This window comes from Amia ocellicauda, chromosome 8 (genome assembly GCF_036373705.1).
Source record: "Amia ocellicauda isolate fAmiCal2 chromosome 8, fAmiCal2.hap1, whole genome shotgun sequence".
Classification (NCBI taxonomy): Eukaryota; Metazoa; Chordata; class Actinopteri; order Amiiformes; family Amiidae; genus Amia; species Amia ocellicauda.
The window spans coordinates 34,072,257-34,085,228 of NC_089857.1; the positions used below are offsets into that span (position 1 = coordinate 34,072,257).

At 37.3% G+C, this 12,972-nt stretch overlaps 1 protein-coding gene across 1 annotated transcript; it reads right to left on the reverse strand.

Moving 5' to 3' along the window:
* Positions 1-288: 288 nt before the first annotated feature.
* On the reverse strand, positions 289-6,945 carry anxa1a (annexin A1a). Its single transcript, XM_066711156.1, has 13 exons — positions 6,838-6,945; positions 5,735-5,837; positions 5,366-5,453; positions 4,974-5,068; positions 4,419-4,532; positions 3,455-3,545; positions 3,289-3,368; positions 3,153-3,209; positions 2,658-2,755; positions 2,284-2,384; positions 2,061-2,119; positions 972-1,094; positions 289-514 (listed from the first exon to the last, which is right to left on the reverse strand). The coding sequence occupies exons 2-13, from the start codon at positions 5,792-5,794 to the stop codon at positions 455-457; spliced, it is 1,026 nt and encodes a 341-aa protein (XP_066567253.1). The 5' UTR covers positions 5,795-5,837; positions 6,838-6,945; the 3' UTR covers positions 289-454.
* Between the last annotated feature and the right edge of the window lie 6,027 nt (positions 6,946-12,972).

Below are 12,972 nucleotides of genomic sequence, written 5' to 3' on the forward strand. Positions count from 1 at the left end.
AGAAACAATGTCACAATTCTATCTGGGAAAACGGCCAAATATTTAGCAATACTGACGACAAATTAAACCAATACATTGTAACCAAGATTCATAGCATATAGAAACTTAGTACACTGCCAGAATTCATATGCAGGGACCTATGCAAATCAGACTCCTAGGGATAAATAGAGTGGCAAAGGATTTCATAACTTTCAAGTGGTAGAACCAGATTAATAGCATGCTCTAAGGAGAATGGGGGATGGACATCTACATACATTTATTCATTTTAATAAAAGAAAGCAGAACTGGAACATTTAGATAACTTTATTTGCACAGAAGAACTCCAATCAGACTACCAACTGGAGAAGAAATGTAATGCATTGTACATGGGTTATACAAAAAAGCAGATTATAACTTTAGTGCTGTGTGGCTTCCAAAACTTGACTCAAAATCAATGACTCCTCCACAAACAGGTTCACTTGTCACTTCCACATAAAGCCAGCAGGATCTTCTCATAGTCTCCTTTGGTGTCATCCTATTATAGATGGCGGGGGGGGGAAGGCAACAACCTCAGTATGAGAGAACTTTCCCTATCTGAGTACATTTGACAACTTTTAAACTATGCTAGTTAACTATTTAGCTAATGTCTATTCTATGCATTTTAGAGTTTGACACATTTAGAACCTTGACACATAACTAAATAAGATGCATAGTGCAAATGAACACTGTATAAACCTAACAGTTACATTCCCATACAGAATATTGGAGCAAGTTAGTGCAAGTTGCTGGAGGATTTAAATAAAACCTGATACAAATACATAATTGTTAATATTACTTTAGCAGCAGACAAAGGTAGCTGTGACAATACGTTTGTTGTTCAGAATAGCTACCTTTAAGGTCAAAAATCAGAAAATTACATTTGAAGATGAAGATTGCTTAGAAATACTAACTTCTTAGACTGTATACACCCACTTAAAATAAGACCAACTTACAAGAATATCCTGATAAAGGGTTTTTCCATATTTCTTCTTGTATTCCTCCCCAATTTTTTTCAAATCAATCTCGGAGCGGCAAACCATGATCCTGGTCAGCATTTTAGTTCTTGTTCCAGATCCCTACAGAGAATTCATTACAGGCATTTAACCAGATTCTTGTATGGACAGACGTACCAATTATTTGTAATATCCAAGTTCTGGGGAATTAATCAAGCTTTAGTCCGAAAATATTGAAGGATATTAGTCATACATTAAGTAGATGTGCATCTTAAAACTGAAAGGCACTTTAATTACCTGGTAATGATAAAATTAGATTTCCTGCCTCAACTCTATGCATTTATTTCCAGCACAGAACAGAATGAGATCACTTTGCTCAAGATTATGCATACCCCATATTCTTTTGCAGATTGAGACTTGTATGAAGAATGTACAAGTAGAAGAATTGTAGAACATAATTAGTAGTAATTGATGCATTTATATAATTAGGGAGATTACACTGATGCCCGTTCCACTTCAGTTAAATCCTCGTGACATCATGTAATCACCATGGTACTGAAGTCTGACATAATGCCCATGTATGAAATATTTTTAGTGAAGGATTCCTTTAATTATTAATCAAAATATTAGGGGATGGAAACAAATGCTTAGATTCATGGCCTTGTTCACATGTTACTTAGACATCTGCCCTTTATCAACAGAAGAGAAGCTGAAGTGATATTTATCCCAGAGGCATAGTATATATGGGATAATGTTTGTTTGAGAATAGGGACTGGGCCTATGATATGGTGGGACCAACAATTTCTTTCTACCCTGTATCACCCTTCACATTGATAAAATCAAGCACTTTTCTTCAAATGTCATAATCGATTGAGGAACGTTCTGTGCATTACACTCGCCAAAAAGTATGATGAATGGTTTAGTGTAAGTCATGCTCTAAAATAGTACAGAATCCATTATAGTAGTGTTCTATAGAAAGTAAAGTATTCTTACAAAAATGTTATACTTATGACCACAATTATGTGCAGTTACTAAACAAGCTTAAGTAATATTTTATTGTAATGGAAAATTAAGCCTGTAAAGGATTACCTTCATTGACAGGTTCAGTTTTTCGGCAAAGAATGCAGGTTTACTGCCAGCACATTTTACTGAAAGAAATAAGTTGCATTAAGTTACATATTTATACTGCATTTTCAGATTTCAGAATTAGTTGCCACATTATACTATTAAATGAAGACTTGTCAGATGCCTCCTAAATTACAAAGACATTTATATGCTTCTGTTAATGGTCAAGCCACAACTTTTTCCTTACCCACAGCAGTTAGGCAGTTTTCAATGTCTCCCTTTAACTCCAGGTCAAGGGCCTGTGACACATCAAATGGACAATACAATGCAAGGTTTAATTTTTTTAATCTTTTTTTTTCCCCTCTCAGAGTCCAGAGTCCTAACCACTACTCCACACTGCTATTTATACATCTTTGAAAACATTCTAATCTTGCACTGAAAGTGTATGCAAATAAAAGGATGGGGAGAAAAATAAAGATGGAATACAACAGGCACTGGCCATTTCAAGTGACCTCTTACTAAAACTTAAGGTGTTTTCAACCATTCAACCATGCTAAAATAAAGACATGTTCGAGAAACACCTCAATTTATAGAATTGCCTAGTTTAAAACTGATGAAGACTTACTTTTCCGTAGCTGAGGGGCACTCCTGGTAGTGAGAATCTCAATGAATTTGCTGCAGTCTGTGCCTTTCCTCTTCTCTCCAGCTTCATACAGAGCCTGAAGGGCAAGATGTTGGATCAGACCTTGGCTGGTGTTGCAGACAGACATGCAATGGTGCTGTAAACTCATTTTGACAGCTTTTTGGACTTTACAAGACTATAATGCAGTGTACTCGCCAAGGAGTATGATGGAAAGGGAGCCGATACTCTGCAGAAATAAAAGGCTGAAGGTTTAAATTAATATGAATAAACTAATGTGTACCAAAGCCTTCCAGCCATGGACTTCATAAGGGTATTCTTCCAATGGCAATGGTCAAAATATTGTTATTCAAGTTAGTCTCTTAGTGTTGACAAAATTCTACCTACAGCTCAAAGTGGAGGATGGCCAGTTCAAATTTAGGCATTAAATCCAGAACTTGTTAAAAATAATGGACAAAAACACTAAAAACTCTTACTCTGGCATCAGCGTCAGCCAGGTCATCATTCACAACTGAATCTTCATTTCTAGTTGCCTGAAGAAAGAACAAAGGGGCTTATGAAATGTTATTTACATTTACATCTGCCTGCTGTTCACACAAACTAGCCCATTACCTTGCAAAGGGAGAGCAGTGCGGCCCTAAAATCTCCACTAGTGTCTGACTTGATGTGGTCTTCCAGTTCCTTTTTGTGCTCTGAAGCAGGGAAAAGAAAACTTTAAAGAAAGAGCATGAAGAATATTCATAACACTAGGTGAAGAAACGGAGGTAGCAATATTTACGCTCTTTGTAGACTTTTTTGATCTCTCTGAGCTCATTGTTTGTCCTGGATGCCATAATCTCAATCAAGGTGTCCTCATCAGTCCCGAGACCCTGAAAACAAGCCAAGGGTATATTGGTCTTTGTTCATTGCACCTTACATATAACAGAATTCAATCATTAAATGCCCTGTGATAATATGGAGACTAAACACAAAGCACTACACTTCTAACCCTTAAAGTAGGACACAAAAGAAAACTAGTGTAAAATGTAAATCAACATTGTAAAAGATTTAAAATGTTTTAAAAGAGCAAATCTGTCCTGCTCCTTCAGTATTCATCTATAAGACACATGTTGTCTTTGTAGAGCATAATAATCACAATTTCCCTCCATGCTGTAATCTTGTGATTAGGATGTTCTTCCTTCAAGGCATGTTTTTTTTTTTTTTTTGCAGATGAATGTGCGTCTGTAAGCCAAACAGAACACCTTCAAACACCAGACAATGGATGATAGTGAGCCTTGCTTAGGTTTATCGAAGACAATAGTGGAATTGGCTTCAGAATAACTTTCACTTGACATATTTAGGGCATTATCAAAACACTATGTGCTGTAGGAACTGAGGTTGGTGGAGTTTGCATGAGTAGGAGGCTACTTCAACATGAACACCTTGAAGAGCTATTGCAATGGGCCACAGGAAGAGATTACATAACGGTACATACCGTTAACATTCATTTATACTGGAGTTGTGCAGAACTCAAAATAAACTAAGAAAAATATTTCAGATACCAAGCACAGATTTCACTTACTATAGAACTATAATTACATAAACCGACTCATTATGGATTCAGTCATTTCCTATATGAAACCTACAATTTAGTAATATCTAGAATAAATTCCATATAGTTTTGGTAGTTCTTGAAACTGAAGATGTTTGGATACAAATCAAATTGACACACATTAGATATTCCATTCTTAGGAGTTTCTTACGTGCATGGAATTATAAAGCAGCTCGGCATCGTACTGTGCCGGGGTTTTCAACAGAGCCAGGACAACATTTTCAAGTTCGCCGCTGAGTGCAGATTTCAGAGCAGCATCCAGGGGCTGAAACACACATTTACTACATCAGACATAGAAAAATATACATCTAAAAGCCTTGTGAGAGTTATTCATCTCATCCCTACCTGCCAAGATCCCCCTCCACACACGTTTAGTTTTCACATGAAAAAGGCACAAACTGTGCACAAGAGGAGACCATCTGTAATGCACTATAGATGCAGGGTAATACATCAGCTTCAAGGTTACAGTAACTGCAGATCGTTGACAAAGACAGTAGAAATATCTCTATCTGAACTCTTGCTGTATTACATGTTTTGACATTCCAATTAGAATAGTATTAATTTATCATTATGCTCAACATACGTGACTGAACTACACTTAATGTATTTAATTTAAAGTACATTTTCAAATGGCTTCAGTGATGCTAGAGAGATTTAGAATACATGTAAATATTGCCCACTTACATCAAAAGCCAATGGTTCTCACCTTTCCAGTGGCCTGCTGATAAGCTGCCTTGATCTGCTGGCGCTGGGCATTGCTTCTCTTCACAAGTACATCAATAATGGTGGTTTCATCCACTCCTGGGGAACAATTAAACATTTAGATCTTCCTGCCTAATGGGAATGTGATGCATCAAGTAAATTCCAAAATTAAAAAGGCTTCCATGGAGTCAAGTCTCTGCTTACACAGGCTGTCGGTGTGTCAGTGGATTAGGACAAGTAGGGATTCAGAGACAGGGATACAACCCAAAAAATGGGCCACTTGCTGGTCTTTGGAAACCAGAGAATTATACACTGCACATGACTGATAAGTTGGTATAAAATATTCATCTTTGAAAAAAACTTCTATAGTTATCACAGATATGCAGGACCTCTTACCTTTTGTTTTTATTGCTTTTTCTAAAACCGCAGCATCAGAACTGGCACTGAACTGTGCATAAGGAGTGACTGTTCCTTGCGGAGAGCCCTGTGAAAAGGTAGGTCTATTTATTTTAAAACAGGCCAATGGAAAAATTGGTAAATAAACTAGTTTAACTAACCTCTAGCCCCCTCTCTTATTTTTAAGGCTGAAGCAGACAATTCAAGTTCGTGGGAGTGGCTTGCATTCCTGCTTTATGAATCACCAGCTAAAAGGCCAGATTTTACTCACTACATATACAAAGTTAGTTATATTTTCCAGATGAGGGGGGAAAAGGAAAAGCTAAACTTTTATATAAACCAACAGGATTCAAAATTGAAAAGACTTACTGAATCATCAGGCATTCCCATGTAAAAGGCTTGCTGAAGAAACTCTCTGACGAAGGACATCTTGTGCTATGGGTCTGGTTCTGCTATGGTATCAAATTAAGGACTGCAAAATGAATTGGGCACAAACTCAAATACAAAGATTGAATTACATAAAAGTCCCATTCTGGCTTCAGCACTACTTTCATAACCCACAGGAGGTGCCTATAGAAGACACCTGCATATTGTGAAATTCATACGTGCATTTCATTTACAATCCTGCCTTCTTTTATCTTTAGGGATGCACTGTACAATGCATGATCTAGTTAAAGTGTTTCAACACTGGGTACAAGGTTTTCATTTCAGAGAAAACATTTCAGTAGTTTTATGAAGATACAGACACATGTGATCTACAGGTCCTAAAGTAACGTTGAATGTTAAATGTATTGGAATATATAGGCGTAACCGTTTGCCTCAGGTTAAATAAAAAAGCAAGCATTTAGGGTAGTGGCCTTAAGCAAATATCTTGCAGGCTTCACATACCTGTAATCCTGGATTATTGTTTACCCTTATAAAATATTCACAGCTATGGTTTTATTAGAGCTTTCTACAGAGAGAAAGTCTGCGCTCAGTCAGCCACACCCAAACTTCAAGAAGTCACCCCCATTACATGTATCCTTGGTACTCAAATTGTATAAAATAGTGAAGTACAAAGAAACATTTTGCACAGTCTTAATCTATCGTGTTAAAAAAAAAGTCACTTTACATTAACCTTGCTCTGCCCCAGAAATGAAAAAGTCCCACAATTGTTGGCATTTTGTTCACTTCTGAAGCACAGACTGACACGTCACAGGGTAAGACCCAAAGAGAAAAGTCAACAAATGTGCAACTTTTAAGGGGCGGAAGGAGTTGCACGCACATACAGATGTTTTCTATACAGTAACGTTACAGAACTTTAAAAATGCAGATGTTACTGCAGCCACTGCAAACTTCGTTCCAAACTACTCTCGAGACTGATGCGGCACCACGCCCATGTTTAACCGCACAAAGAAATAGTGATACAGCTACCTATCTATTGGATTTCTTGCTCCACAACTGCTCAAATAAAATCTACAAGGATCTCTTACCACTTGTCCTGGAAGCCTGAAATCTTTTTCCAGAGTGTCAGACTGAAAGCAGGAGGGAATCGTTACAACATATATTTATACTCAGATCGCCACACCTAGCAACAGGGCTTGCCATGCACTCCACCAATTGGCTTCGAGTTCTCTAACTTCCCTTTCCACTAAAAAGTTTCCATTGCTTAAAATAATGTAATGAAAAGGAAAGGCAAAAATAATGAAAGTGATAGTAAGTGCTATATTTCAGTCCAGTTTATACTAGCCCATCTAAGCGTTTCTCTTTTTTATTTAAATGCACTTTTTCCTGCATCCAGATTCTTATTCTAACCCTATTCATTTTATTGTTTAAATGATGCTTAACATAAAATAAATTATTTTTAAATGTTGTAAATTGGTTTGAAATGTATTTCTTGTGTACTGTATATTTATATACAAAAGGCATACTTTCTAGTAGAAATTAAATTGATATTCAACACATGAGAATGCACAGAGACTACAAGTCTTAACATTGGTGTTATGTAATTTATGTTGTTTGTCTTAATTACAAATATATTCCCTTTTTCTCTATGTGTTGCTACTCATAGCTCACTGCCCAGAAGAGGAAAAAAATAATTGATCTACACTACTCTATACCCCTAGTCTGAAGCTCACTGAATACTTCTGGGATCTATAGGATCATCTAACTCCCACAATGTATTGGAAAAAAGGTAACCCTCATGCTGATATGTAGTAACTGGGACCAATGGGTAATAAATATTGTCAATTCAATATCAAACCGAGTGGAAAATCTTCTATACTGCAAAATGTGCTAAAATAAACCTTATTCTGATGCTTGTCCTTCATTATTGTTTCTGCTCAAATGTAGGATTCACTCATTTATATATATAAACACACAGACACACACACTGTGATTATACAAACACTTAGTGGAAAGGCTGCAATGACTATACATTCACATGATTTTACTGTTTTATTAAAAGTATCAAGGTCTATAACATACACCCTGTTTTAGAGAGTAAGGTAGATAGTATATATTGACAGAGAATCTGGAGCTGCATAGTATTAATTCTGACATTATCAAGCTTCCTGTAACAATAATCAGTAATGGTTTTATTGGGTGTTTGGAATGACCTGGGTGTGGAAGGTGTGTCACTGAAAATGGTCCATAATCTGCTAATTACTGAATGAGAGAATGGGCCAAATATCCTTTTCTCGTTTTCACCCTTTATTCTCTTTCTGTATTTATATTTGATAGTGAATATGATACATGAAGTCTTATCTCAACAAATCTATATTCTGAAAAACTGGTTTATACATTTAAATATTGAAGAATGATCATATTATCAATCGATCTGCATTTTCTATGTTTTATCAGGCTTACTGTGAACCAATACTTACATAACCTGTTTATTTTCATAATCTGATTTTGCTCAGGTATTTGTATAGAGAATATAGTATTAAAATGATCCATTTGAAAATGTTTCAAATATCAGTAGTGCTTGGAAAATGTATTGATTTTGGTCACAAATTATGGTGACAGATCCAGAAATCATAGAATAATATTCGCAAATATTTTATATATGTATGTATTTATTTATTTATTTACACTTTATCTAAATTGCTAATGTTCTATTCCAACATTTGACTATAAAACAATATGCAATTGTTTGGCATCTTGCATTGCCTTTCACCAAAATAACTTCTGTTTTTTTAAATCTGGCAATTTGGTCCGGAGACAGAAAAGGCAGCTGACTAGAGCTTTGGGCCTGCCTTAACACTATAATAGGGATTTGTGCTAAATATAGTTGCAGATGTTGAAATGAAATTAAACACACATTCAGGCAAATAATGAAAACCATATCAATGTAATCACAATGCTGGGTTAAAAATAAAAATAGGATATTCAGTGTGTTCAAGGGTTTTGCCGTGGTGCACAATGGTTGGTAATTTCCTATTAAGAGGAAGGACTGGGATATATGAAATCAGCAGTCACAGATTTGGGATCAGTGGATTCTTAGAGGAGCTGCATTTCATAAAAAAAGTCACACCAACCTTCTTTGTTTGAAATTATATGTTCCTACTTATTTAGCATTATTTGAATTGTCAGTCTCCACAAATATTATACCATTGGCCTTCATTAATGTGTTTTCTGCAGTTGCATGTGTAAAACAGACATACACTGAGGGAAAAAAGTATTTGATCCCCTGCTGATTTTGTACATTTGCCTACTGACAAAGAAATGATCAGTCTATAATTTTAATGGTAGGTGTATTTTAACAGTGAGAGACAGAATAACAACAACAAAATCCAGAAAAACGAGTTTCAAAAAAGTTATAGATTGATTTGCATGTTAATGAGGGAAATAAGTATTTGACCCCTTCGACTTAGTACTTGGTGGCAAAACCCTTGTTGGCAATCACAGAGGTCAGACGTTTCTTGTAGTTGGCCACCAGGAGGGATTTTGTCCCACTCCTCTTTGCAGATCCTCTCCAAGTCATTTAGGTTTCGAGGGTGACGTTTGGCAACTCGAACCTTCAGCTCCCTCCACAGATTTTCTATGGGATTAAGGTCTGGAGACTGGCTAGGCCACTCCAGGACCTTAATGTGCTTCTTCTTGAGCCACTCCATTGCTGCCTTGGCTGTGTGTTTTGGGTCATTGTCATGCTGGAATACCCATCCACGACCCATTTTCAATGCCCTGGCAGAGGGAAGGAGGTTCTCACCCAAGATTTGATGGTACATGGCCCCGTCCTTCGTCCCTTTGATGTGGTGCAGTTGTCCTGTCCCCTTAGCAGAAAAAAACCCAAAGCATAATGTTTCCACCTCCATGTTTGACGGTGGGGATGGTGTTCTTGGGGTCATTCCTCCTCCTCCAAACACAGCGAGTTGAGTTGATGCCAAAGAGCTCGATTTTGGTCTCATCTGACCACAACACTTTCACCCAGTTCTCCTCTGAATCATTCAGATGTTGGCAAACTTCAGAAGGGCCTGTACATGTGCTTTCTTGAGCAGGGGGACCTTGCGGGCGCTGCAGGATTTCAGTCCTTCACGGCGTAGTGTGTTACCAATTGTTTTCTTGGTGACTATGGTCCCAGCTGCCTTGAGATCATTAACAAGATCCTCCCGTGTAGTTCTGGGCTGATTCCTCACCGTTCTCATGATCATTGAAACTCCACGAGGTGAGATCTTGCATGGAGCCCCAGACTGAGCGAGACTGACAGTTATTTTGTGTTTCTTCCATTCGCGAATAATCGAGTAACTGTTGTCACCTTCTCACCAAGCTGCTTGGCGATGGTCTTGTAGCCCATTCCAGCCTTGTGTAGGTCTACAATCTTGTCCCTGACATCCTTGGACAGCTCTTCGGTCTTGGCCATGGTGGAGAGTTTGGAATCTGATTGATTGATTGCTTCTGTGGACAGGTGTCTTTTATACAGGTAACGAGCTGAGATTAGGAGCACTCCCTTTAAGAGAGTGCTCCTAATCTCAGCTCGTTACCTGTATAAAAGACACCTGGGAGCCAGAAATGTTGCTGATTGATAGGGGATCAAATACTTATTTCCCTCATTAACATGCAAATCAATTTATAACTTTTTTGAAATGCGTTTTTCTGGATTTGTTTTTGTTATTCTGTCTCTCACTGTTAAAATACACCTACCATTAAAATTATAGACTGATCATTTCTTTGTCAGTGGGCAAACGTACAAAATCAGCAGGGGATCAAATACTTTTTTCCCTCACTGTATCTTAATTGTCTTTTCTTAGAAAATGCAGTTCAGTTTTTTTGTTTGTTTGGTTGTTTGTTTAATCTCTAAGCATTAGTTTAAGTATTTTGTCATGATCCATCGACGACCACCTTGATTTTTGCAAAGCTCTTTTCAATATGCAAGATAGTGTTCATTCATACAACCTGAATCATAGTCTTGAAAATCCAATTCAGTATTCAACCAAACAGAATATATCATAATATCTATTTCCATTAATTATCCCATTATTGTAAATTGCAAATGACAACAGGGTAGTTCTCTTATTTATCTTTATCAAATTACTTCCAATACAGTATGTGATACGGTTTTCTGAAGGGCTGTTATATACACCGATCATTATGACCAGTGAAAGGTGAAGTGAATAACACTGATAATCTCGTTATCATGGCATCTGTGAGTGGGTGGGATATATTAGGCATCATGTGAACATTTTGTCCTCAAAGTTGATGTGTTAGAAGCAGGAAAAATGGGCAAGCGTAAGGATCTGAGCAACTTTGACAAGGGCCAAATTGTGATGGCTAGACGACTGGGTCAGAGCATCTCCAAAACTGCAGCTCTTGTGGGGTGGTCCCGGTCTGCAGTGCTCAGTACCTATCAAAAGTGGTCCAAGCAAGGAAAAGTGGTGAACCGGCGACAGGGTCATGGGCGGCCAAAGCTCATTGATGCACGTGGGGAGCGAAGGCTGGCCCGTGTGGTCCGATCCAACAGACGAGCTACTGTAGCTCAAATTGCTGAAAAAGTTAATGCTGGTTGTGATAGAAAGGTGTCAGAACACACAGTGCATCGCAGTTTGTTGCGTATGGAGCTGCGTAGCCGCAGACCAGTCAGGGTGCCTATGCTGACCCCTGTCCACTGCCGAAAGCACCTACAATGGGCACGTGAGCATCATAACTGGACCACAGAGCAATGGAAGAAGGTGGCATGGTCTGATGAATCACGAGTTCAAGGTGTTGACTTGGCCTCCAAATTCCACAGATCTCACTCCAATTGAGCATCTGTGGGATGTACTGGACAAACAAGACCGATCCATGGAGGCCCCACCTCACAACTTACAGGACTTAAAGGATCTGCTGCTAACGTCTTGGTGCCAGATACCACAGCACACCTTCAGAGGCCTAGTGGAGTCCATGCCTCGACGGGTCAGGGCTGTTTTGGGACCTACACAATATTAGGCAGGTGGTCATAATGTTATGGCTGATGGTGTATAACCATAAAAACATTAACAAAAGGTATATATGAAATGTTATATCCATAAAATGACCTACTTCTAAGATTGGTATACTAGAACTGTGCTTATAGATAAAATAACAATATCTCATTACAACCTCTATCTGCAGCATGAGAAACATGATAACTGTTTAAAACCGGTGACTGTTTCCCAGGCAAACTAATACCCATTGAACTACCCCCAATTTAAATATTTAAACACTTGCTGAACGGTTTAATTCCATGAAGAATAATAAGCATCTTACAAGTGTGTCTTTTGCTCCTCTAAATATCATCCACAACAAGGCTAAACGTGTCTCTGTAATCAGTATTTGAATTTTGGCAACACATTTCCCATCCACATTTGAGGTAAATATTTATATTTATATTTACGATATATGTATGCATATTCATAGATTTATTTTTACCTGTATCTGTTCATGTCAGGAGAAGATAATTGTATTGCTCTTTCTATTCATTTCATTCCTAACATAGATTGTTTTACTTCATATTTAGAAATTAAAATGAGGTTTATTCTAATTACTCAAGTGAAATCAACTCAAATAGATTTGTTTGTTTAGTGTTGATGCTGGCATGCATTTGAGGTGTGCATCTGTGGTTCATTGCGAGATTACATTTTAATTATTGGTATATCTGGAGCTGAAGAGTTTAGTACTTTGCTGTAAAAGTTATTTATATGGTTCCCACAAATTCCTACAGTGGACATTTTTCAAAGTAATACATTCAATTTGTTTTTGAGATTAAATGATGTGTTTTAAGCCATTGTGCACATTTAGATCAATAAAATATTATTTAATATAAATAGCTATATTATGTTATTCAATGGTGTTCTCAATCTTTGCATTAACAAAATAAGTGTAGGTAGAATGTTTTACTACGTTCTCATACATAATCAAACTGAGCATTCTTGTATAATTTTTGAAGGCATGTGCCAGTAAGAGTATATGTTTTGTCAAGCTAGAAGATTTTTCAATGATAAATGCCCACAGGACTATTGAGTGTTGCGTGTTTATAATGTTAGGTTAGAGGAAGAATGCAATGGCATGGAATTATCATGGGGTAAATAGAATTTGAAGGAAAGATAAATGTAAAAGTTGATAAAATTATTTATTTAATCTTTGCTTATTATGTTTTGAGAAAAAAGGGGACT

What these genes read in the sequence shown, in the direction of transcription:
- anxa1a (XM_066711156.1), bottom strand. Translation starts at nt 5,794, where the DNA reads ATGTCCTTCGTCAGAGAGTTTCTTCAGCAAGCCTTTTACATGGGAATG. An exon ending in TGCTTTATAATTCCATGCAC is followed by an intron (nt 3,546 to 4,418) that starts GTAAGAAACTCC and finishes GCTTGTTTTCAG; the next exon opens with GGTCTCGGGACTGATGAGGA. An exon ending in TGGCTGACGCTGATGCCAGA is followed by an intron (nt 2,756 to 3,152) that starts GTAAGAGTTTTT and finishes CTTGCCCTTCAG; the next exon opens with GCTCTGTATGAAGCTGGAGA.